Source organism: Maniola hyperantus, chromosome 25 (assembly GCF_902806685.2).
Source record: "Maniola hyperantus chromosome 25, iAphHyp1.2, whole genome shotgun sequence".
Taxonomy (NCBI): domain Eukaryota; kingdom Metazoa; phylum Arthropoda; class Insecta; order Lepidoptera; family Nymphalidae; genus Maniola; species Maniola hyperantus.
This window is the reverse complement of record NC_048560.1, coordinates 1,019,975-1,047,732: the sequence shown is the minus strand read 5'-3', so window position 1 is coordinate 1,047,732 and position 27,758 is coordinate 1,019,975. Positions and strand designations below refer to the sequence as shown.

General features: G+C 37.4%; 1 protein-coding gene across 3 annotated transcripts; it reads right to left on the bottom strand.

The window, feature by feature from the left end:
- Positions 1 to 1,267: 1,267 nt before the first annotated feature.
- On the bottom strand, positions 1,268 to 23,898 carry LOC117993823 (uncharacterized). 3 transcript variants are annotated; one of them, XM_069507162.1, is made up of 15 exons: positions 23,642 to 23,898; positions 21,258 to 21,397; positions 16,259 to 16,348; positions 15,456 to 15,470; positions 13,043 to 13,196; positions 11,544 to 11,737; positions 9,692 to 9,886; positions 8,885 to 9,037; positions 8,321 to 8,528; positions 6,987 to 7,162; positions 6,164 to 6,416; positions 5,440 to 5,591; positions 4,443 to 4,752; positions 3,712 to 3,815; positions 1,268 to 2,469 (listed from the first exon to the last, which is right to left on the bottom strand). In XM_069507162.1, exons 1-15 carry the CDS (start codon positions 23,645 to 23,647, stop codon positions 2,397 to 2,399), a joined length of 2,223 nt encoding a protein of 740 aa, XP_069363263.1. In that variant the 5' UTR covers positions 23,648 to 23,898; the 3' UTR covers positions 1,268 to 2,396. The 3 variants fall into 3 exon arrangements, with proteins under 3 accessions (XP_069363263.1, XP_069363264.1, XP_069363265.1); XM_069507163.1 differs by lacking the exon at positions 16,259 to 16,348; XM_069507164.1 differs by lacking the exons at positions 15,456 to 15,470; positions 16,259 to 16,348 and having other exon boundaries at positions 23,642 to 23,897.
- Positions 23,899 to 27,758: the final 3,860 nt, after the last annotated feature.

Here is a 27,758-nt window from a genome sequence, read left to right as displayed (position 1 = left end):
TTAGCTTTTTAAGTAAGTATATTAATTTTAATATCACAAATTTTACTCTCGAGACCGAATACAACATAATTATTAAAATAATATATATAAAAAGTAAATTTTAACAAAAACTTCAACAAGTTCGAGACAAAATTAACAGATAGATTAATTTGATAAAAAAAAATTAAATAATAAACTTAATTACCTACATTTGCATCACATCAACTCCATTTTTAAATTCTTATTTTTTTATACAGTGTGGAAAGTAAAAGTAAAGTGGACTGCACAAATTTCAAACCCCAATTCTACCCCCTTTGGGGTTGAATTTTCAAAAATCCTTTATTAGCGTATGTCATTACATCATAATGGCTATCTGCATGCCAAATTTCGAATTTGCGAAACGCATCACTATTGATCGAAACGGAACGTGACGTCACGATTCACGTTTACAAATTTTTCTTCTATAGTAATACTGTCACGTGACAGGTGACTGACGTAAATCGTGACGTCATTCAAAGCCCGCGTTTGAACAGATCAAAATTTTAGCAATGTTTTAAATTTTATTTAAAAAAAATTGAGCATTTAAATATTATTTAAAAATTATAAAAAAATTTACATGCATATTCCCTATTGGCCGCGCTTTTCCAGTCTATAATAGAAGTTTTATTTAAGTTAATAATTAAAGTTTTGGTCTACATTTGAAATGCAACATACTAAGTTCTGTTTTTGTGCATATAAATTTCATTTATATTTTAAATAGTGTGCCAACCATGTAACATTTATTAAGTACCTACTAAATATTATTAAACATAGACAAGAATAGAATTTCTAACCAGTACCATTTAGGTACAGTATAGGGACAGATCTCAGATTCTGTTAATAAATAAATAATTATTATAGTGTTAAAATCATAAATGTTAGTAACTTATTATATAATATTTTTTTTATTTTTTTTGTGTCTGACTTATTGATATCTATTTAAAATTCATTGACGAATAAAATATTGTGGCTAGTCCACACTATAGTATATCACGCCTGTTCGGTACCCTCATTCCGCACATTATCTTGATTACGAGATTTTTGAGTCCACCAATTACAACGAAGCATTCTTCCCTGTCCCCCGCCAACATTTTATGATTTTGTCGTCATGCAAAACCTTGTAATCTTGAGCTTGAATCCTCTGTGTTTGCAAGTAATATATTTTGCTAGTTGATAATAATAATATTACCCACTGCTAATATTAGCAGTCGGTAATATTATGACTATTTTTTTTTTTTTTTTTTATATATTTTGTTTTTTTTTTGTTTTTTTTTTAATGAAGTAATTACTTGTAATACATTTAGATGGTAAAATTACATACATGCTGGAAATATTAAGCAGGGGTAATTTTTATAAGGCAGCGGATACACCTGTGAGTTTTACAAACGTAAGTAGCTTACATGATTAACTTACGACAAATTTACTAATGTAAACACTCTTTATAAGTACATTTACATTAGTAATTACGGGCACTTTGGTATAGAAACCGTACCCGCGGCAGCGAACACAAGCGATATTAACATAAAAATTAAATTGTTTTTTGTACCATGAAAGGAAAACTATTGATTTAGGAATACTATAATATTTAGAAAAGGGGCATGGGTTTAATAAAAACTGCCATACCCCTTCCAGGTTAGCCCGCTTCCATCTTAGACTGCATCATCACTTACCACCAGGTGAGATTGCAGTCCAGGGCTAACTTGTATCTCAATAAAATAGAAAATCTATTTCAATGTTTAATAACTTTTGTCCCCCATCAATTTTGAATAAAATATTTATATATACAGAAAGGTTACAATAATATCTTTGATTTAAAACTATTTTGGTTCATGACCGCCATTTTTGGAAAAGCGGGTGATGTTTGGGGAAACACTCTTATAAGTACATTTACACTAGTTTTGGAGATTGCCCATTTTATTAGGAGCTTTGGGCCCCCCCCAATAAAAGTGTTATATCACCATGGTTTTAATTTTATTTTGTAGAAAAATAATTACCTTTTCATATTTTGCAAACGATTTCCATTTATTCATCCTGGTTATAAAGAAATCTTATTTTTTATGTTGCTGATATTGAGGTTATATAGTTCTTCAAAATAAATGGATGTTTACAATTATTATTGTAATTATTAATACTTTCAATGATATGGTAAAAAAAAGTCGTAATGAAACATATAATTGTAAATAATAAAACATTTTTTGAAATTTAATTTAAGTTTTGACACGACGCCACAGGAGCGGGCCCCGTTCACGGGCGATCTCCTTTGTAGTCAATTAATTACGTAAGCTACTTACAGGTGTAATCGCGGCCTTATATAGCTGAAAAGGAAGTTATCTACGTCATTTTTACGTTTTACGATACTTTTCCAGAGTACTGCAAGCTCAGTCGTTACAATAACAGTACATGTTGAGTGACGGTAGCGAAGCGCTGATGCAGTGAGGCTCGTTGTTGTAACTGAAAATATTAATAACTAGCTTATGCTCGCGACTTCGTCTGCGTGTCCCAATCCCACTTCATCCCAATTTTTTTTTTTTTAAGAATAATTATTTATTCTAATATATATAATTTAATTATAATTTAGCCCCTAAAGGGGTTAAATTTTCACGGCATCGTAACGGAACGTTAAATCGCTTGACGGCACGGCTTTGCTAGTAGGGCGATAACTAGCCACGGCCGCAGCCCCCCACTAGACCAATAATATATGAATAAACTAGATAATGCCCGCGACTTCGACGCGTGTATTTAGGTACTTTAAAGATCCCATGGGAACTCTTTGCTTTTCCGGGATAAAAAGTTGCCAGGACGCAAGCTACCTTTGTTTTTTATAAATTCAGATACAAGTTAGCCATTGACTGCAATCTCACCTGGTGGTAAGTGACGATGCAGTCTAAGATCGAAGCGGGCTAACCTGGAAGGGGTATGGCAGTTTTTTAGTAAACCCATGCCCCTTTGGTTTCTACACGGCATCGTACCGGAACGCTAAATCGCTTGGCGGCAAGGCTTTGCCGGTAAGGTGGTAACTAGCCACGGCCGAAGCCTCCCACCAGACCAGACCAGAAATTTAGAAATTATAAAATTCCTAATCCCTGCCAGGAATCGAACCCGGGACCTCCCACTATTAAGACCACAGCGCTTACCACTGCGCCAGGGAGGTCGTCAGACCTCCGTTTGCACCAAGTTTTATACAAATCGGTTAAACGGATCGGCATTTAATAATCCCGTGGAAACTATTTGACTTTCCGGAATATAAAGTAGCTGTTGGCCCCGATTCTCTAGTCTCTCTCTAAACTAAATTTAGAGTATCTGCATCCTTCTCTTTTTACTAATGCTAAAAAAGGAACGGAACATGACTTTCACATTTAAAGACTCTAAATTTTAGTGCACAATACAAATTTAAACAGTAGGTTCGCGAGTGCGTGCTAAAATCACGGGTTTCACCATCTAAAAATTAAATTTAAAACTGTCAAACTGTGTCTGTCCTTTTCATATTACATTAGTAAGAAGAGCATGCGAATACTCTAAAATTAAGTTGTGCTCAGAATTAGCCCCAATGTCAGCCCCCGGGATATAAGCTAACTCTGTACCAATTATCAAAATCGGTTAAACTGTGGGGCTGTGAAAAGCTAGCAGACAGACAGACACACACTTTCGCATTTATAATATTAGTATGGATAAATTAAGATTACTATAACTTACGCGTTAGTTCGGGATATGTCCCTCGTGTCAATAAGAAACTTGTCTTCTTTCACCGCATACGTCATCGAGGCTTCATAGGCTCCGTTTCCAGGGCCCACCAATAGCTGGAACATCAGACATAACGTCAACTTTTAGGGCGCTGAGTTTGTTGTGGGCTCTTCTCAGACCTGCCGGGTGATACGCTAACCACTTCACGCGCCATTTTAGCTTTTTATGTCAAATTTCATGTCACAAGTACGATTTTAGTCCTTACTAGCTTATGCTCGCGACTTCGTCCGCGTGGACTACACAAATTTCAAACCCCTATTTACCCCCCTTAGGGATTGAATTTTCAAAAATCATTTTTTAGCGGATGCCTACGTCATAACAGCTATCCGCATGCCAAATACCAGCCCGATCCGTCCAATAGTTTGAGCTGTGCGTTGATAGATCAGTCAGTCAGTCAATCACCTTTTCTTTTTATATATTTAGATTATAAAGGTGGACCGTACAATGCGACAAGGCTATCTTGGCGCGTGGCGAAAATCAGAACTAACGTTGCCGTCAAGTGTCCCCTTTGTTCTTGTTTGAATATTCTAAGCCTTTATTCTCCAACAGCGCCCCCCTGTCGGTACTTTCCGATCAAACTTGCCCACATACCCGTCCGCGTCCCTCGCCCCTACAAAGGTCAGTACTCCACTGTTCACCTTCTGGCGCATTACCCAAGCTATCGATGTTAAGATACAACTCACCTTGACCTGATAGTTCTCAGTGAGCGGTTGTACTTTCCGCCCAAACTTGCCCACATACCCGTCCGCGTCCTTCGCCCCTACAAAGGTCAGTACTCCACTGTTCACCTTCTGGCGCATTACCCAAGCTATCGATGTTAAGATACAACTCACCTTGACCTGATAGTTCTCAGTGAGCGGTTGTACTTTCCGCCCAAACTTGCCCACATACCCGTCCGCGTCCTTCGCCCCTACAAAGGTCAGTACTCCACTGTTCACCTTCTGGCGCATCACCCAAGCAATCGATGTCAGGGTACGGGGCACGCATTTTGACCTGAAAAACAATAAAATTACAATTAAAAATATTAAAAACAATCATTTTAACCATAGTTAATATTACAAACATGTGGCATCTGTCGTATTCAGCAAGGATACACAAAACAGTTATTTCTTATAAAGATAGAGTAAAATATTTTAAAATGATGACCCTTAAAAATAGAGGTGACTTGCTAGTTGCTAGATCTTATGTTCCTATATAAATTGCTAAGAAGCAAAGTAGGCTGTCCAAGTTTACTTAGCAAAATCAATTTTAGAGTGCCGCGTAGATATCCACGCACTGCTATAACTCCTTTAGTGCCAACTGCCACCACTCAGCAGAACAGTCTTCCGTGCCAACGCTGCTCTGCCCCGGTTGTGTAAACTATACAATGAGAAAGAAAGAAAGAAAGAAAGAAAGAAAACTTTTATTTGATCACAATACCTACTACAATAAACCTTAAAAGCTAATTAAGTTAATCTACATAATTAAACTAATAATAAAAAATAATACCTATATATATACAAGTACGTGTGACCAAATATAGGTCTCCCACATGAGCGCAGTCAGTCAATAGACATACATAAATACAAATTCATAAGTTAGTGATAAGCGACCTAGTAAAAATAAAAGTTCACTAGCTTTTGTGAAAATAAATTTCCTCGTAAATCTTAATAGTTAAGTTCTGTGGTTCAAGAGACTAACCTGACAACTTCGGTGAGTGAGTTGATAAACTCGACCAACGCGTTGGCAGTTTTCTTGTACAGCGGCTCTGCTTCGGACACAGTTTCCCACGACAAGCACGAGCACCAGTGGGGTTCGATTCCCGCCTCGCTACACGATCTGTTCTTTGGTATCTGGAAAAAAGATGGATAGATTGATTGATTGATTTATTTCCCTATCCTCCTCTATATCAACTCATCAATCTAACCAAACCCAAACCAATATAAGGCGGTTTAGTAATGCGGTATGCTCACTCACCATTTCCCTAAGTTTCTAAAAAACATACCGGTTCGAGCAAAGTCAGTCCCCTGGTCTGACTTTACTACCACTTTACTGACACACTGACTTTTGTCTTTGGACTAGACGGTTGGGTAGACGGACGACCAACTCTTTGGGGCTGGAATTCCTCATATTTGAGGGCCATAACTTTTATCTTTGTTATAATGGTAACGATTTTATAAGGGTAACGTTTTTATAAGGTGAACACCCAGATCCCATTACATCCACATTAAATCTTTTTTTTTAAATTCACTTACCATACTAGCATTGTTGAGTAGACAGACAGCCATCTTCTCTATACGTCGTATTCCTCATTGTCCTAAGTCATGACTCCTTTCATTATGACTTAAAGATGGTGGTTTTAATTATGCAGGGTTCTCTAAGGTCCTTTCATATCAAAGTTTTTTGGAAAAAAAAAAACACTTACCGGTTCAAGTAAAGTCAGTCCCCTGGTCAGATCGGCGCCGCTAACTTTGTACTTGTTCCAGAACATTCTCAGGTTGAGCACATCCAGCATAGTGGCGTATATATCGTGCGGAGTGGTCAACACTTCTGCGTTTTTCTGCAGGTTGGGTAGTGCCTTTGGGTTGGCTTTGACTAGACTGTTGGGTAGACGGACCGCCATAAGGGGCAGGCGCTCTTCTAGTTTGCCTTGGAAAGTGTCTCGGACATTGGCATATCTGAGAACAACGGAAATGTTTTGAAAATGTATGGGTCTGGGGTCACATCTTGTACAGTATACTTAAAAATAGGTAAGATACCTTAAAATAGCGTTTCAAAATAACATTTTTAGGGTTCCGTACCTCAAATGGAAAAACGGAACCTTTATAGGATCACTTTGTTGTCTGTCTGTCAAGAAACCTACAGGGTACTTCCCGTTGACCTAGAATCATGAAATTTGGCAGGTAGGTAGATCTTATAGCGGACATTCGGGGAAAAATCTAAAAACCGTGAATTTGTGGTTACATTACACAAAAAAAATGGTGGTCATGAACAAATAATTAGTATTTTCAATTTTCGAAGTAAGATAACTATATCAAGTGGGGTATCATATGAAAGGTCTTCACCTGTGCATTCTAAAACAGATTTTTATTTATTTTTATGCATCATAGTTTTTGAATTATAGTGCAAAATGTCGAAAAAATATGACTGTAGTACGTAACTCTCGTTGCGCGAGCCTGACTCGCACTTGGCCGGTTTTTACTAAAAGCAAAACATCGTAGTTTGTATGAAAAATAAAGCCAGTTTACCTTGGCCCGTGGTCTCCCATGACAAACAGTAGAGTGTCCTCTTCTCTGTTCTGTGTCTGGAAGTCCAGCAGGAACTGGGCGAAGTCGTCGTCAGCAGTTGAGATCATGTTGAAGTCGTCATGAGTTATGTCTGCTATGAAGGTGAAGCAGAACCTGTTGCCGTCGAGGTTTAGGAACTGAAATATAATAATAAGAAAGACTGGCTTCCCATAGCACAGGGAATCCTAGTTTGGGGGCCAGGAACTTTGCATTGCTACTACCAGGGTTATGTACTTATATATACCTTGTAAATTTTTATCAAATAAAGATTATTATTATTATTACTAGCTGATGCCCAGTAATCGTTGAGAGCTCTGCACTGGAAATTGTAGACCTGTATGGCGTATTATATACCTAGGACACACAATCCAGTTGGGTAGGTCCAATTTCGAGAAAGAGGTCAGCCTCCGAATCCATCTCGGTTGGGCAGCGTTCAGGAAGCTCCGAGGTGTCTTCTTGTCCAAAATTCCTCAGTGCTTGAAGACCAAAGTCTTCGAACTGTGCGTGTTGCCAGTGATGACATAGATCCGAGACATGGTCGCTAACTATGGGCCTCATAAGAAAGCTCAGTGTCATTCAGCGGGCGATGGAGAGAGCTATGCTTGGAGTTTCTCTACGTGATCAAATCAGAAATGAGTAGATCCGTAGGAGAACTAGAGTAACCGACATAGCTCGACGGGTTGCGAAGCTGAAGTGGCAATGGGCAGGGCACATAGTTCGTACAACCGATAGACGTTGGGGTCCCAAGGTGCTGGAATGGCGACCTCGCATCCCCCACTAGGTAGACGGAGGACAGACGAGTCGCAGGGAGCCGCTGGATCCAGGCGGCGCAAGACCGTGGCGTGTGGAAGTCCTTACAAGAGACCTATGTCCAGCAGTGGACGTCTATTGGTTGAAGATGACTCATTATCATCATCAACCAATCGACGTCCAACGCTGCGTCTTCCGGTAAAACCTAAGTAGTACCTACTACCTAGGCAGAACTTTTTAATTGAAAATATAATTACGTAGCCAACAACCAATAGCGGACGAACGCGCGCTATGATTGGAAGGTATCTCGACCTTCACGCCATTCGAAAATAAGATTTCTGCGCAGGTACATCGTAACTTATAAGTAGTGGGACTGTAGTACAGTCCCTGTAGTGACTGTAGTGATTATAATATGGGTACCTTCAAGTCAAGAGTAATTAGACATCTAGGCAAGCGCGCTCCATCTTAGGCTGATCACTTGCCACCAGGTCTGATTGCAGGCAAGCGCTAGTCTATAAATAAAATAAAATAAAAGTTATCTTCACCTGGTCAGTGATGTTGAGCATGAGTAGATACTGCGGGCGGTCGCCGACGCAGTACCGCGTGTTCTTGTTGGACCACTTCTTCCCGTTGTTGGACTCCTCGAGGTAGAAGGCTCGCAAGTAGTGGTCGGCCGGCTGGCGGTTGAAGCCGTTGAAACGGTACTGGAACGTGCCTATCCAGGGCATATCTTCGAAATACGCGGTACGGTAACTGAAACCGATGAACAAGTAATTAGTAGATAGAGCCTCAATAGCTCAACGGGTAAAGGAGTGGACTGAAAACCGAAAGGTCGACGGTTCAAACGCCGCCTGTTGCACTATTGTCGTACCTACTCCTAGCACAAGCTTGACGCTTAGTTGGAGAGGAAAGGGGAATATTAGTTATTCAACATGGCTAATATTCTTTAAAAAAAAAAAAAAAAAGTTTTCAAGTTTCGTAAGATTTGTGTGGTCGTATATTATGATAGTAGAGGTATGGCTTGCTTGGTCGCTTGCTTTTCCTGCAAGTTTAGTGGTGGGAAGGCAGATGGTGCGTATCGCATGCTGTAAATTAGCAAAATGACTTACCCATATTCCTTTAGTTTGTCAAATATAAACACCGAAGCATCTAAAGTCCCTTTGTTTTTCATCCGTTTCCTAACATCTGGTAACTCCAATTCCGTCTGTCCAGTCAAGATTGGAAACAGGGCAGCCGGGGTACCGTCCCCTACTATATTATATCTGGAAAACGTCACTATTGTCAACAACATAGATATCAAAAAGTATTGGTCTTAATAGAAGCCCTTGGGGTGCCCCAAATAAATTTTTGTCAACATTAAAAATATTGGTCCTAAACCTAGTGCTAACTTTTTATCATCACTTGCACTGGTGAAATTGCAGTCAAGGGCTAACTTGTATCTGAATTTTAAAAAAATCGCAGATAGACACTTCAATTCTATTTATGTGTGAGCACTTACAGATACAGATTTACTATCAGTTCATATACAGGGTGTAACCAGAACGCTAGCAAAAACTTAGCGTTATTGTTATACTACATAAACACAATCCAATACCAATAACCATTTGCCTCATTTTGTAGTTTTAGTGATTTAGTATTTTTCAAACCCGCAATGTTTAGCGTGCAAAACTCGGGTCAATGCCCCCGCCTACGCCGCCGCATTGATTCCGAGTGGCCTACTTACGCAACGTTCGTTGACCTCTAGCGTTAGTCAGATGTTTATTTTGCAATATTTCGTAAACTTTTACAAAATCATAGGATTTCTTTTTTTTTCAGTAATCATCAGTACAATCACCTGTCTTCGTTTTTGTCAGCGTTTTGGTGACACTGTATTTTATCAAAAATCAAACACAGATATCACATAGATATCCACTTACCCGTTCAACACGGTAGCACCCAGTACTTCAGTTAGTATCTTATAACTCTTCGGCATTCGTCGTATAAATCCGTTCTTGGCAGTTGAGTCGAACCCTATGATGAGTACGTTTATTGGTTCCGCAGGTTTTGTAGCTTTCGGATGGACTGACGAACGGAACCCTAGCGTGTGACCGAGCCATTTTGATGGGAGGATGCTGGAAAATACTTTTTATTATTTTTAACCGACTTCAAAAAAAGGAGGAGGTTCTCAATTCGTCGGAATCTTTTTTTTTTTTTTTTTATGTATGTTCCCCGATTACTCAAAAACGCCTGGACCGATTTTGAAAATTCTTTTTTTGTTTGAAAGGGTATACTTCAAAGTTGGTCCCATTTTAATTTGGTGAAGATCTGATGAACATCTTCGAAGATAGATACTGGAACTCCTCAACGGATAAGAGTAAATTGCTCGCGATCAGTGTAATAGCTTAGTAAACAGTAGATTTTTAACCAGTCATAGCATAATTCCATGGGGCCACTAAAAATTGTGAAATAAAAATTTTTTACAAAAAAAATAAAAACCGACTTCGTTACATAAACACTAAAAATTGAAAAATAATTTAATTTATTACCGAATATATTATGTATACAAGAGTTAATATAGTTCCATAATAATATTTTTTGGGGTCGGTGCCAATGAGGTGCCATTGTAGAGTCCCATAAAAATATGAAGTCTAGACGATTCGCGCAGCTAAAGCTAATTGGCACCGGCACCAAAAAGTATTATTATGGAACTATATTAACTCTTGTATACATAATATATTCGGTAATAAATTAAATTATTTTTCAATTTTTAGTGTTTATGTAACGAAGTCGGTTTTTATTTTTTTTGTAAAAAAATTTTTCATCTCACTTGCTCGGAAAGGATACCTTTGCCCTTAGAAATCTGCGTAGAAAGTGGTAATTTTAACGATTTCGATGACTCGAAATTCAATACAATCTCGCGACAAAATAACAACTTTGCAGCCTTCCATAACAAATAACTGTTTTTATACAACACTTGCGCTTGGCTTGACAACAATTACGATCTGTAAAAACCGGTCAAGTGTGAAGCGGACTCGCACAGGAAGAGTTCCATACCATCTTACAAGAAATAACATTTTTAATTTTTTTTTTAATTTTCATGGCCGCAATCATGAAATTTTTAATGTTTGTTGTTATAGCGGCAATTGTAATACACGTCATCTGTGAAACTTTCAGGTCTCTACTCTTTGATTTTTCGGAATTAAAAGTAGCCTATGTCACTCTCCAGGTCTTTAACTAAACCCATGCAAAAAATCGCGTCGATCCGTTGCACCGTTGCGACGTAATTAAAGGACAAACCAACACACTTGTGCATTTTATAATGTGGGTAGTGTTGACTTCAGTGCCCATATTATAAATGCGAAAGTGTGTTTGTTTGTTGGTATGTCCTTCAATCACGTCGCAACGGTGCAACGGATTGACGTAATTTTTTACATGGGTATAGATAAAGACTTGGAGAGTGACATAGGCTACTTTTTATCCCAGAAAAACAGAGAGGTTTTCTAAAAATCTAAATCCACACGGACTAAGTCGCGGGCATCAGCTAGTCTAAATATATAAAAGGAAAAGGTGACTGACTGACTGACGGACTGATCTATCAACGCACAGCTCAAACTAATGGACGGATCGGGCTGAAATTTGGCATGCATATAGCTATTATGACATAGGCATCGGCTAATAAAGGATTTTCGAAAATTCAACCCTGAAGGGAGTGAAATAGGGGTTTGAAATTTGTGCAGTCCACGCGGACAAAGTCGCGAGCATAAGCTAGTTGATTTATAAAAACGTTACCTGTCTATATGTTTTCCGGTACATCTAATTTTGACGTGGTCACTTCTATTCAATTCGTAAGTGTCGGCCCCGTTTACGTCGACAGGCGGTCCTACAGTATATTTGGAGTCGTTAGCATATAATATGTCGCTGTAGGTACATACTATGTCTGTCGTACTGTTCAATATTTCTGGTACCACCCTGCAACGTGAATGCTGAAAAGATATTAAATAGAATTAGAATTTTTAGGGTTCCGTACCTCAAAAGGAAAAAAGGAACCCTTATAGGATCACTTTATTGTTTGTCTGTCGGTCTGTCAAGAAACCTACAGGGTACTTCCCGTTGACTTAAATATGATGAAATTTGGTAGGTAGGTAGGTCTTATAACAGATATAAGGGGACAAACTGAAAACCGTGAATTTGTGGTTACATCACAAGAAAAAAAATTAAAATGTGTTCATGAACAAATATTGCTAGTTTCAACTTTCGAAGTAAGATTACAAAACCAAGTGGTGTATCATATGAAAGGGCTTTACTTGTACCTACATTCCAAAACAGATTATTATTTATTTTTAGGCATAATAGTTTTGATTTGTCGTGCAAAATGTCGATAAAATACGATTGTAGTACGGAACCCTCAGTGCGGGAGTCTGACTAGAACTTGGCCGGTTTTTTTATTCATATAAACTTTTACAAGTGCTTTTGAATCGTCAAATGCTTCTGACACTGGTTCGGAATGTCTTTCCTACGGAGAAGAAATAGCAAGAAACTCGGCAGTTGCTCTTTTCTAATCCATACTATATGTAATAGGTACTAGCTGTTGCCTGCGACGTCGTCCGCATGGATTTAGGTTTTCAAAATCCCATGGAAACTCTTTAATTTTCCGGGATAAAAATTAGCCTATGTCCTTCCCCGAGACGTAAGCTATCTCTGTACTTAATTTCATCAAAATCGGTTAAACCTTTGGGCCGTGAAAAGCTTGTAGACAGACACACTTTCGCTTGACTGAGAATCATGGAATTTGGCAGACAGCAATATCTTATAGCACAAGTAAAGGAAAAATCGAAAAACGTTTTGTGGTTACATAACACTATCTTATACTTACTACACTACATATAACATAAACACTATACTTGGGTATTTGACTCCAATTTTTTTATAACTTTATTATAAACTAGAATAAAAATAATGACGTAAACTGAAAAACTAATTAAATCGATCAAGTAATAAAAAGTTATAAGCATTTCAATATTTCTGATTAGGCAGAAATAGCAATATAGCATTTTGGTGTCACACCTACTAATGCCATAGTAGCTTCGTGCGGTTTCATACAAATTTTCGTTTTGCGAGAAAGGGATAGAAGACCCTCCCACCCCAAAATTAAAATGCCTATAACTTTGTAAATCTTTGTTGGATTTACCTCATATTTTTTCAGCATACGTGATTATTTTTATTCTAGTTTATAATAAAGTAATAATATTTATCAAATTCAAAAGTAGAGAAATACCCAATTCACTTACATAACACCTAACCCAATCCTTTCCTTGGCACACGACTTTGGGCATTTCCTTGTCGAATTGCGCCACCTCTTTCGAGAAGGGGTCCAATTTTGGTATCTCACATCCTGACCCCTTGTCCTGTTTCAGCGCCTGCTCTAACCGCTTTTCTATATATCTGAAGTAAAATATAAATTTTTTTAGTATGTTCACAAGTAAAGTAAAAGTAAAATATACTGTAGGTACAGTACGCGACAGAAAGTAATGTACATCAACCTTTAGAAGGAGATAACAGATTTGTAGAGCTTGTCTCTGTCGTTGAGACCGACAAAACGTCATGTGGGTATGAGTGACAGAGACAACGCTCTACATAGCCGTAATGGCATTCTAAAGGCCGATGTACATTACTTTTAAATAAAATAAATAAATAATCTTTTATTTCAGACCAGTAGTCCATATTTAAATTTACAACTATATATTTACTAGAGTTAGTGTGTTAGTAACAATATTTCCTTATAGTTATGTTATTTTTATTTTATTTATTTATTGACACTTTATTGCACACAACACAAAGTAAACATTGAAAAAACACAATACAGGATCTTATTCTAATAGATGTAGCATGCAAAGGCGGCCTTATCGCTAAAGCGATCTCTTCCAGGCAACCTTTGACGAAAGGAATCACGAAAGCACGGGTTGGTGCGGCAGCCGAAAATGGCCCTAGTTATTATTATAAATTAATGTTATGTTAGTAATGTTAGTGCTTATTGATTTAAATAAAGTGGCCTAACGTGGCAGCTTTAGGCGCCCGGTGGCCACAGCCACCCAGTGCTTAATTATTGGACAGCCTATCCTATCTTTAATTGCACCCAGAATGCTGTTGGAACTGCTACGAAGACGCTGTAGGAGGGAGGCCATCTTTTTACAGATGATGGCATGAAAGCCATCAGTCCTGGCCTCCGTGAACATTCCACTAGCGCTACAGCCCCTCGGCAGCCCCAGCAGCATTCTGAATGCATTATTGTATTGTACTCTCAGTGAGTTCAGCGCTTTTTTGGAGTATCTGACCCACAGACCGCTCGAGTAGAAAGATTGACAATACGCTTTGAATAGGGTAATTTTTACTTCTTTAGTACATCGGGCGAATCTGCGTGCCAGCATATTATACCTCACAGTGAGCGCTCTGCGCTCCCTTTCTATGTTCTCATTACCGTTCAACGCCTGGGGCACAATGTGTCCCAGGTATCTAAACGTGTCAACAACGTTGAGTTCAGTGCCGTTGAGGCATAGCGGAGGCACATGTTTTGGCTGGTGTTTACCTGCTTTGAAAATTAAGAGTTCGCTCTTTTTCGAGTTTATATAGAGTTATGTTTTAGCCGCGTAACATAATTTTATGAGTTTTCAGCACAGACCACCACCTATAGACGCCTAATAGCCGAACACCCCCGATCGCCAAGCTTAGGCAGTTGCTTAGCATAAAAGTCGGCCCACGTCCGTTCGGTACCCTCATTCCGCACATTGTCTTGATTACGTGACATTTGAGAACTCTCAGGCATGCAGGTTTCCTCACGATGTTTTCCTTCACCGTTAAATCAAGTGATATTTAAATACTTAAACATAACATATAGCACATAACTCCGAAAGAAACATTCTCATTAAAATACATTTTATTTTAATTACGGAAAATATTTATTTAGATGTAGAATGGCTAATTCTGATGCACACATTCTCTAAATAAATAAATAGGTCTGAATCTCTAAATCTAGTGCTATCCCCTTCTGTGGGGAGTATTTTAAAAGGGATAGCAGAACATTTACACCTGTCATTTTGGTTTAGTTTAGACAATGTGGCTGATTTGATTCTCTTGTACACAAACTCTAAATTAAATTAACAGGTGCTATCCTTTTTCCACAAGCAAAATTATAAAAGGGATAGCAATAGATTGAGATGTGTCATTTTAGTTTAGTTTAGAGATTAGCACCGATTGCTTTGTCGCTCTCTAAACTAAATTTAGAGTATCTGCATCCTTTTCTTTTTAACAATGCTAAAAAAGGAACGGAACATGACTTTCACATTTAAAGACTCTAAATTTTAGTGCACAATACATTTTAAACGGTAGGTTCGCGACTGCGCGCTAAAATCACGGGTTTTACCATCTAAAAATTAAATTTAGAACTGTCAAACTGTGTCTGTCTTTTTCATATTACATTAGTAAGAAGAGCATGCGAATACTCTAAAATTAGGTTGTGCTCAGAATCAGTGCCATTGTGTACAACGGAATTAGCCACAATGTATATAACAAAATTAGCTACCTACACTATCTAGCATTCATTTAAGTATGCAAATACTAGAAAAATAACGTGCTGCTTCATTCAGAAGAAAAACTATCAAAAATCTCTTATAATTAAAAAATAAATAGAAAAAAATGTGTACTTACTCAATCACAGAATTTCTGAAATAAAACAAAAACCCTCATTAATCACTCAATCATGCCAATTTTGAAAACAATCCAAAAAAAATTAAGCATTAACATTAGTTAACATTCCAAAAACAAAGAATCTTTTTGAAAACTAGTTGAAAAAAAATAGTAATAATAATTTAGAAACGATGAATCTTTTACACAAACTTAAATTCACGTGGACGAAAAATTGTTACGACTGGTTTAGCGGATGCATCACGAAAAGACAGACAGACAAACACACTTTCACATTTAATGCATAACATTTATGCATCTACATGTTTTTCCATAAAACTTTGGTCAAAAATACTCAATTACTTCATATTTGTTCCCACAAGATAATTTTCTGAATTTTCCCAGATTTGCACAAATATGAAGTAAGTAAATGAGTATTTTTGACCAAAGTTTTATGGAAAAACATGTAGGTACATGCATAAATGTTATGCGCTCAAAACTCATTACCATAAGCCTTCGATGTATGATTAGTCTATTTTCGAAAAACTAACTGCAATTTGGATTTTCGCGGCTGGGTCTATCAAATCACCTTAATATTAGTCCATGAAATAAAGCATGCGCCAAAAACGTCCCAATTTCTTTTTTTTTTTTAAAGAATATTAGCCAAGTTAATTTCTGACTAATATTCCCCTTTCCCCTCCAATTAAGCGTAAAGCTTGTGCTAGGAATAGGTACGACAATAGTGTAACGGGTGGGATTTGAACCGGCGACCTTTCGGTTTTCAGTCCGCTCCTTCAACCGTTGAGCTATCGAGGCTATAAAATTACCTTTCGTTAATATTAGTAGGCTGTGAAATTTCCGTCACCTTAGTTCTGTTTGCATGTACTGTGCCAACTCTAGGGTTAAGTGCGACTAGTCTAAAAGTAAAAAAACAAGCAAAACTAGCAGTTAGCTTAAATCTATAAAAAAACTACTCTAAAAGTGCATTAAAACTATAAAAAAAAGAAAATATGGCATGCTTTCATTTTTCATACACGTACAGTACGCGCCCGAAAGTAATCGAATTTTTAGAAGGAGATAGCAAATTTGTAGAGCACTGTCTCTGTCGTTGAGCCCGACAAAACGTCATATATTTTTATTTTATTTTATTTATTTTTCATGTATCGAAATTGTAGTTACAGTAGTAATAAAATTGTAGTTATATAGGTATGAGATGACAGAGACAACGCTCTACAAAGCCGAAATGTCATTCTAAAGGCCGATGTACATTACTTTCGGCCGCGTATTGTAACACGAGTGTCGGGAAGTTAAGCAGTCAAGACTGGCCTCTTCAAACTAAAACCGTGTATCACTTCGTACCTACATACATTACGCGGCAGAAAATAATGTACATCGACCTTTAGAAGGAGATAGCTGATTTGTAGAGCATTGTCTCTGTCGTTGAGACCGAAAAAACGTCAGATAGGTATGAGTGACAGAGACAACGCTCTACAAAGCTGAAATGTCATTCTAATTCCGATATACATTATTTTCTGCCGCGTACTGTAATAGGACTAATAAGTATATTATACCATACTTATTGTACCAGGGTGTAACCAGAACGCTGGCAAAAACGATATACTACTGATGATTACTGATAAGATACCACAAAAGACACGAAAAATCTTGTATTTTTAATAGGTCGCAATGTATTGCAAATAAAACATCTGACTGACGCTAGAGGTCAGCGAACATTGCGTAGATAGATGCTGCGGGGTCAATGCCGCGTCATAGACGGCGCATTGAACCCAAGTTTTACACGCTATACATTGCGGGTTCAAAAAATATTAAATCACTAAAACTACAAGGTTAAGGCAAATGTTTATTCGTATTGGGTTGTGTTTAGGTAGTATAATAAAAACGCTAAGTTTTTGCTAGCGTTCTGGTTACACCCTGTATAATCAACAAATCATGTATTCGTATCAGCATAAAATCAAACTGTTATCATTTTATCATTAGACTGATATAATTTTATCGTATAATCTTGTACGTTAGGAATTTAGGATTTACGGCAACTCTACAAAATACACAAATAATTTCTGATACCGATAGATAACACGGAATCATACTTTTTCGCACGCGCTTATCTAGGAAAAGGGACTTTTAGATTTATGAATAACTAGATGATGCCCGCGACTGCGTCCGCGTGGATTTAGGTTTTTTATAATTCAATGGGAACTTCTTTTTATTTTACGGGATAAAAAGTAGCCTATGTCCTTTCCCGGTATGCAAGCTATCTCTGTACCAAATTTCGTTTAAATCGGTTGAATGGATGGGCCGTGAAAGACTCGCAGACAGACAGACAGACACACTTTCGCATTTATAATATTAGTATAGACTAGATAATACCCGCGACTACGAAATCTCATGTCCTTCCCTGGGATACAAGCTAACTTTGTACCAAATTTTATTAAGAACCGTTAGACAGTGGGCTATACAACAAACGTGATTTTTTGCTCGTTTTTATAAATAATGGTACGGAACCCTTGGTGCGCGAGTCCGACTCGCACTTGGTCGGTTTTCTATGATTGGATAGTGCAGGTTAACAAAATATTATTACAATGGTCAACTCTGTTATCTGCCATAACACTAAAAATGAATAAACAGTGTAATTAAAAACCTTGATAACGTATTATGAATTCATTGTTCCACGTGTTACTTATTGGAACCTATCTGATAAATAAATACATACTTTAGAAGGAGATAGCGGTTTTGTAGAGCGTTATCCCTGTCGTGCCGTTAACCATTTTGAGCCACCATCGAATTCGAAAATATAATTGTTGAATTGTTAATTGAATGAATTTTGATATTGTAAAATTAGAATAAGAAGTTATTTTGCATGCCATTTGAATGGCATTTTAGTTACTGTACAGTACACGGCAGAAAATAATGTAAATCGACCTTTAGAAAGAGATAGCGGATTTGTAGAGCATTGTCTGCGTCGTTGAAACGTCCTATAGGTATGAGTGACAGAGATAACGCTCTACAAAGCCCTTGGTTAGGAACCCTTCGTGTACGAATCCGACTCTCACTTGACCAGTTTTATTATTTCTTTCTTTCAATAGGAATCACATCGCAGCGATGCAAATTAGATCAAAACTCAAAATCTATGCACAAACATGTAAATGTAACCAAATTCTAAATTAAAGATGTAACATGCGATGCGTGCCAAAATTAGTTTAAAACAAAACCTACAGTACGCGGCAGAAAATATTGTACATCGACCTTTAGAAAGGGATAGCGGTTTCGTAGAGCGTTGTCTCTGTCGTTGAGACTGACAAAACATAACAGAGACAGGAGTGACAGAGATAACGCTCTACGAAGCCGAAACCTCTTTCTAAAGTTCGATGTACCATATTTCCTGCCGGCAACAGTACGACAAGGCTCTTTTGGCACTTGAATGACATTGACAGGGGGGCGTATTTGTGGAACAAAGGCTGCCAGCAAATGAAATCTCCTCAATTTTACGGAATTTATTGAAAATTTCAATATCGAAAATCGAGTAAGTGTTATCTGTTTTAGCGTTTAAACTACCGTGAGTGATTTCCATTATAAATAATATCTGTCCCGGCTGTACTCACGTGTCTAGTCGACGTTAGCCCGACTAGTTTCGAACCCATCCGGGGTCCTTTTTCAAACTACAACACACAAACAAACTAGTCGGGCTAAGGTCGACTAAACACGTGAGTACAGCCGGGACAGATATTATTTATAAGTGTTATCTGATTTGAACTGAATGAGAAATTGGGAAAGCCGTCCCTGTTTCCAAACCAAGAAAAGAATAATACAAACCATTTATAGGCCATATATTTACTATATTTACTATACATATATACCTAGTGCTAAATATAGCTTTTTACTCCTTTTTGTAATAAGATTTAGGCTACATCATAGGCATACCTTATACATGTGCATAGATGTGTCCAATTATATATATAAGTAAGTATAATATGTGTGAATTTGTATATATTATTAACATATAGAATAGATAGATTAGATAAGTACAATTAAAATAATTCCGTGGCGCCACCCGAATCAGGGTTCCTACTGAAAACCAGCGCTGTATGTTTTTGTACTCGTGCAAGACATGGCATTTATGCTGAGTAGGGACCTTTTTTTTCGGGTTGTGCCACACATGACATGGTTTATTCCGGTGCTTCTTCTACTTGAGGTCTTTTGACTTTACTACTCAAGTAATACTCAAGTAATTATTTAGGCGCCGGGATAACCTAACCAGGTCTAGCTGGTAATGTGTGGTACAGCCTTAAAAAATAAACGTTTTTCTTTCTTTCTTTCTTCTATAAAATGCAGACACATTTATGCTGTATCTATCTATTATCAGGATAATATATCGTGATGTTATGTATAATGGTGAATTTCAGATTGTTTACTTAGCAACACCGCATATTCAGTGCGATAAGGCACCCTTGGCACTTGAACGACATTGACAGGGGGGCGCTGTTGGAGAACAAAGGCTTAGAATATTCAAACAAGAACAAAGACACAAGACGGCAACGTTAGTTCCTATTTTCGCCACGCGCCAAGTTAGCCTTGTCGCACTGTAAGCGTGACACTTCACAAGATGGCGGCGTTAGTTCCAATTTCTGCCACGCGCCAATAGAGCCTTGTCGCACTGTACTTCCTGCCTACTTCCTGGCCACCAGTGACGTGCACAGGGTTTAAGGCGAGTCACCGAGGCGGGCAGCGAGGCTTTGAAGTAAACCGCTTGGCAACGTTCAAATTCTGTGTTTCGAACGTTAAATTTGAATTTAATAAATTATAGAAGTCCTGTTGAAAACCAAAATTTAGCAGGTTCTCTGTAGTACTTAAAGACAAATATTTCCATATAAAAATTATTTGCCAAGTCAGAAATTTTAGTATTAAATAATTCGTTTTGGACTTTTATTTCGACTTATTTCAAGATTTTATTTGATCGAGTGAAGTACTTCCTATTGTGTATCAAAGTAGCACATTCTTTAGACAATGTCTTTAGGTATATTGTATATTTTTAGCAAGGCCATTATTTAATAGTAAATACCTAAAACATTTGATCTAGCTAACCAGTTTTTTCCGCTTAGCCTCGGTGACTCGCCTTAAGACCAAGGTAGTAGTTAGCTAGGTCCCTAACTACTTACTGGCAAGTCATAAAGGATAACGATTGTTGAGCTATTTCAGCAAGGGTACAGTACGCGACCGAAAGTATTGTACATCGACCTTTAGAATGAGATTTCGGTTTTGTAGAGCGTTGTCTCTGTCTCTCATACCTATATGACGTTTTGTCGGTCTCTACGACAGGGACAACGCTCTACAAATCTGCTATCCCCTTCTAGAGGTCGATGTACATTACTTTTGGCTGCGTACTGTAGCAATTTGACGACCTCCCTGGCGCAGTGGTGAGCGCTGTGGTCTTAATAGGGGGAGGTCCCGGGTTCGATTCCTGGCAGGGGCTTGGAATTTTATAATTTCTAAATTTCTGGTCTGGTCTGGTGGGAGGCTTCGGCCGTGGCTAGTTACCACCCTACCGGCAAAGCCGGCCGCCAAGCGATTTAGCGTTCCGGTACGATGCCGTGTAGAAACCAAAGGGGTATGGGTTTAATAAAAACTGCCATACGCCTTCCAGGTTAGCCCGCTATCATCTTAGACTGCATCATCACTTACCACCAGGTGAGATTGCAGTCAAGGGCTAACTTGTATCTGAATAAAAAATAAAAAAAAATAAAAAATAAATCTTGGGTAAGCAGTGCTTTTATGTCTCTATGAGCTGCACGCTGCTGCTGGCTACTATACCTTCTCGTAACGTCCAAGTCCGGTTCGCTGTATGTGGTGTCAAATAATACGGTGTAGAGTATGGTGAGTATCACAGAAATGATGATGACCATCTGATTCCTCCGCGAACGGAACCACCGTATTATCATGCCGAGTGGCGTCTGTAACATAAGAATATACAACTCACAACGGGCTCTCCAGGCAGCAGCACGCGCAGCTCGCAGTCTCAACCGCGACGCGTGCGCAAATTGACTCCCTTGAAAAAGGACCCCGGATGGGTTCGAAACTAGTCGGGCTAACGTCGACTAAATACGTGAGTACAGCCGTTGACAGATATCTAAATATATAAAAGGAAAAGGTGACTGACTGACTGACTGACTGATCTATCAACGCACAGCTCAAACTACTGGGCGGATCGGGCTGAAATTTGGCATGCAGATAGCTATTATGACGTAGGCATCCACTAAGAAAGGATTTTTGAAAATTCAACCCCTAAGGGGGTAAAATAGGGTTTTCAAATTTGTGTAGTCCACGCGGACGAAGTCGCGAGCATAAGCTAGTTATATATAACATAAGCATAGGTACTAGATAAACTTTTTGACGACCTCCCTGGTCTTATTAGTGGGAGATCCCGGGTTCGATTCCTGGCAGGGATTTAGAATTTTATAATTTCTAAATTTCCGGTCTGGTCTGGTGGGAGGCTTCCGCCGTGGCTAGTTACCACCCTACCGGCAAAGCCATGCCACCAAGCGATTTATCGTTTCGGTACGATGCCGGGTAGAAACCAAAGGGGCATGGGTTTATTAAAAACTGCCATACCCCTTCCAGGTTAGCCTGCTTCCATTTTAGACTGCATCGTCACTTACCACTAGGTGAGATTGCAGTCAAGGGCTAACTTGTATTTGTAACTTTGTTGTCTGTCCGTCTGTCAAGAAACCTACAGGGTACTTCCCGTTGACCTAGAGTCATGAAATTTGGCAGGTAGGTAGCAGACATGAGGGGAAAAATCTGAAAGCCGTGAATTTGTGGTTACATCACAAGAAAAAAATGGTGTTCATGAACAAATATTGCTAGTTTCAACTTTCAAAGTAAGATTGCTATACCAAGTGGGGTATCATATGAAAGGGCTTCACTTGTACATTCTAAAACAGATTTTTATTTATTTTTAGGCTTAATAGTTTTTGATTTGTGGTGCAAAATGTCGATGATATACGACTGTAGTATGGAACCCTCAGTGCGCGAGTCTGACTTGCACTTGGTAGGTTTTTTTAGCGGAAAGCATATTAAAACTAGATGATGCCAGCGATTTCGATTACATTTGGGTAAAACTTTGTAACTACAATTTTGGTACATGAAAAATAAAAATAAATAAATAAAATGGCCAGACAATCTTAATTTTTCAATCTTAGTATAACAAAAAAAACGGCTTTTATATTTTTTACCTTAAAATCTCCTCAAATTCTAATAAAAGAACAATAAAAAAAATAAACCAATCTTTTTTTTTATAATAACTTATTAAACTTATTTGAATTAAACAAAATTAAGCAAACCTAATGAATGAACCAGTCCTATTTAAATAGTCATCATTCTTCACACCTACTATTATTGCAAAATGTAAAAAATAGTCAAATTTAAAAACCTAACAAACGCCGGACAGGCTGGACACCGTCTAATTTGGCCGTGCATGCAACCAAAAAGCCTGACTGTGTCTGGCTTAATCTGGACGCCTGGCAATACTATGTGTATCAAATTTGGTCAAAATCTGTTAAACGGATGGGCAGTGACAGGCTAGCAGACAGACAGACAGACACACTATCGCATTTATAAATTAGTATGGATGTATAAGAAAGAACTTAGCAACATTTAGATAAGTAGTAGTAAGTAGTACTTAATTACAAGTATTTAACAGGAAAAATTAAGGAAAATAGTTAGGTACCTACTAATATAATATAACAAATGATAATTGGGTCTACTTCAAGCACAGAAACTTTGACAAGAAAACGCTATAATATGATAAATTGGCAAAGTATCCATCTCTATTATATAAATGTGAATCGCTGAATGTGTTGCTAAGCGCAAATCTCGAGAACAGCTGAACCGATTTCGCTAATTCTTTTTTTATAATATTCCTTGAAGTACGAGGATGGTTCTTACGGAGAGAAAAATTAAAAAAATTGCCTGAAAAAGTCTAGAAACAACACTTTTCTATTTAAAGAATCGAATGTTAGGAGGTACGAAGTGCGCCGGGTCAGCTAGTAACATAATATTATTGATATTTCCACCTCCATTCACAAGGTATGGAAAAATGTTACGATCCACAACAAAAAGGCCAAATCTAGTCATCTTTTTTATGACGTCAATCAATATTGTTTGTTTGTTAAGAATAATCTTATTTTATTACTTACCTTCATATTAAATATTTTATTTGAACAAACTTGAATAAACACCAATCAATAAAACCAACATTTACTTTGAATAGTCAACAGGTGACGATTTAATTAAAAATTAAATGTGAATTATGAATTCATAAATACCACAACAAAAATGCAATAAAAAAACTGTGCTATACTTTATTATAGTCTTAAATTAGAAGCAAATAATTATTTTAGCGAGTTTTATTTTTCACTTCAAAAACGAAACTAACAAGTACCTACCTAACAAGTACTTGCTTGTCAAATGTCAAGGTCAAGTTGTTGACGATGATCAATAATGTTTACTCCACAGAGTACATTGAATATAGGGTAAAGGATTTACTCTGTGATTTTGATGAATAGTCAGTGCAGTACACTCTTACTCGATTGAAATTAACAGATTGAAAACATCGATCTCATCATTTTTCTTATTTTTCAAAATTCATTTTCCGTTATTAATCTCAGACTAAGAATCAAGGAGACTTGGCATTAAAATAATAATAATGTACCTTAAGTCCGGCCCGATCGAATTGATCCAAAACGTAAACAAACACACCTTTTCACTAACACGTAACTTCGTTAACACTTTTCCCGATGATCACAAACGCCTTGTGGTCCACGAACAACATCTTAAGTAAAATATACACGTAATATTCATTTAATTTATCCATGATTTAATTATTTTTTTTAATAAAAACTAAATGAAAACAAAATTAAAGTCCACAGATTGAATTAAAATGCTAGTTTTGACGTTTCGCATGCTTTGCTGCGCGATTGCGGGAGAATGACAGCTACAATGTCACGATCGCAATTATCTCTGATTGGTTAACGCTCGCTCACTATTGGCTACAATGCATTGTAGCATGCAACAAGAATCGTACAAATTCAGTCAATCAGAACAATTGAGATTGTAATAATGATTGATTGCAGGTTTTAGACAATCGCCCTACTGAACCGCAGACTAAAAATTAATGAATGTCAGTGACCATACAGGCATACACATCGATAATTAATTCGTTCAGAATCGAAAACTAATCGAGTTATTTAAATCAAGTTTATGTTAATTTTACGTTCACACGCACCATTTTAACTTATTGTGTCAACTATCATGTCAAAAGTACGATTTTATCTTCTTCTTATTTTGTTTTGTAGCAGTACGATTATAGTATTTATTACAAAAGGTGAATCGTAGTTTTGACTTGACAGTTGACACATTGAGCTAAAATGGCGCGTAAGTTCTCATTTTTTACGGACTACATAGGGTTTGCAATCAAATCGATTTTCACTACACTATTTCAATTATTTGTACTACCAGCTATTCGATTAAAAAATCGTTATCGATTCAATAGATCTAGTAATATAGTAGATAATCTATGGATCTAACCTAACCTACACCCATTACAGTTACACCATAGATTCATTAGGTACACCCATAGATTATCTACTAGTACACACTACTTACAGTAGCTCAAAGAGTATTATAATCAAAGAATTTGGATGTACTGTAGCTGTGGTACTACTACGTATAATATACAGTAGGTAGGTAGGTAGGTAGGACATCGACCGAATGACATTTCGGCTTTGAAGCGTTGAAGAAGCGTTGTCTCCATGTCTCGGTCACTCATACCTATAGGTGACGTTTTGTCGGCCTCAGCGACAGAGACAATGCTCTACAAATCCGCTATCTCCTTCTAAAGGTCGATGTACATTATTTTCTGCCGCGTACTGTAAGAGGATGGCCGTAATAAAAGGTAGGTACCTAACTAAGTAACTATAGGTACCTACCTAGGTATTTTTTTACAAAAAAATCTGATCTCCATGATAGGCAAACTAGAAACAAAAATAAGCTAGCTACTCCTGCGCTCCGCCTCTGGAAGGTGGGAAAGTCATTTTTGGGAATGAGTGTAATATTTTATAATAAAATTCCACAAGCAATTTTAGACTTGCCTTTACACAAGTTTTAAAAATGTGTTAAAAGTATGCTCCTAAAAAAAGCATATTATACAGTCGCAGACTATGTAAACGATAAAAAAGCTTGGATTTGACTCGCTCCAGCAATGCACGGGGCTGCAATGGCTTGTATAATAACATTGTAAATTGAAAAATTAAAAAGAGCAACCGCCGAGTTTCTTGCTGGTTCTTCTCGGTAGGAACGGCATTCCGAACCAGTGGTAAATTAAAACTACCTGACTATTCATAAGCACTTGTAAAAAGTTTACATGAATAAAAAAACATTCTATTCTATTATATTCTATCGGTCTCGACTAGATCTTAGCTTATTGATCAAGTTGTTAGTAACTTAGCAGGTGTCTATGTACCTAGGTTCCTATATTATGTAGGTAGATAGGTATAGAGGCAACAAGTTTTATCAATAGACTTAAAGCTTGTTATAGACACCTGCAGAAATTCAACAACGCAAAAGCGAATTTACTATTTTTAAAAAATCAAGATATTAGATTTACCTATTAAACGGACTTTTGCGAGTAGGAACATAGGAATTAACTGTTTTTGTTGGTGAACATTTCAATAGTAAGGTGCAACGCTCACCGACGGAGTAGAGTGAAAGGCGTCTTTGATAACAACTGAAACTAACCTTTTTTTTTTAGATAACTAGATAATTTAATAATTTATTTATTCTTCAAATTTACATATGAACATAAACACTAGGGAAACGGTAATAGTTGTGTTAGTTAAAAAACTGTGTTACAGCTATTAGCGCCCACCTCCGGATTTAGATATTTATTACAGTAATATAGAAATAGAGTAGATTAGTAATAATTAAATAATCAGAATTCACAAGTAATTTAAAGCACTTATTAAACTAGTGTGCGTGTGTGTGTATGTGTATGTGTGCGCGTGTGTGTGTGTATATGTGTGTGTGTATGTGTATTGTGTATGTGTGTGTTTGTGTGTGTTTTCACATGCTATCATGATAGTGCCTATAATGGGCCTGTATGTCTGTGTGGATAGGTAGGTACATTATTTAATATTCACAATATCTTCTGTGTAACTATACGAAAGTGTTTTTAACCATTTTGACGTAAAAATTTTGCAACTACGAAGATTGACAGGGTATATATTTAAGTAGTAATTAATTTTGTTATATATTATCGAACTAACTTTGTTGTAATGCCTTCCTGCAAGTTCTGTTCTACATGGTTTTATTTTACACACTTTGTCAAACCTTCTTTTGTTTAAAAATATAGGTCAGAGTCAAAAAACTGCCTTTGTGCTTGCGCATGATTACATGCAGAATGTAAAGTTGTCGAACTGTCATGACATCACACAATGAATACAGTTCACTCGTTGGAAATAGTATTGGCTTTCCCAACATTACTTTTAGAACAGCTCTTTGAGCTCGTTCCAAGCGTAGAAGTAATGTTTTCCCGCAGTTAACTTATCATCATTATCAAGTTATTAACCGATAAGACGTCCACAGCTGGTCATACGCCACCGCCATCCAGCGGCTCCCTGCCACTTATTTGACATTTAATGTCGTCTGTCCAACTAATATGGAGGTCTTCCTACGCTGCGTTCTCCAATGCTAGGTGACCTAGGTCGCCATTATAGCATCTTGACCACAATGACCTATCGGTTTTTCGAACTATGTGCACTGCCTATCATCACTTCAGCTTCGCAACCCGTTGCGTTGAGCTATTATTTTTTGTCTTCTTGCTTTGTTTTTGTTGTGTTTTTTTGTTTTGTTTTGTTTATGTACGTTTGTCTGGTGTTGTTGTGTTTTGTACTGTGCGCTATGGTCCCAAATAAAAGGTTATTTATTTATTATTATTTATTTATTATTATGGTACTATGTTTCTCTTACGGATCTCTTCATTTCTGATTTAATCACATAGAGAAATACGATAAATACCAAGCATAGCTCTCTCCATCGCCCGCTGAGTGACTCTGAGCTTTCTTATGAGGCCCATAGTTAGCGACCATGTCTCGCATCCATAACCCAGTGTCATCACTGTCAATTGGTTGGTGCCTCAAAATGGCCCATTGCGATTTCTGTCTCTATCATTTGTATGGGACTACGTAACAGAGAAAGCGCTATACTAATGTCTTTCCAAAGATAGAGTAGCCTATAGCTGACCCATTATATTTTGAT

Coding starts and splice junctions, on each gene's coding strand:
- LOC117993823 (XM_069507162.1), bottom strand. Junction 16,349..21,257: donor GACTTGGACGTTACGAGAAG/GTATAGTAGCCA, acceptor TTTTACTTTTAG/ACTAGTCGCACTTAACCCTA. Junction 11,738..13,042: donor AGGATTGGGTTAGGTGTTAT/GTAAGTGAATTG, acceptor ATATCTTTTCAG/CATTCACGTTGCAGGGTGGT.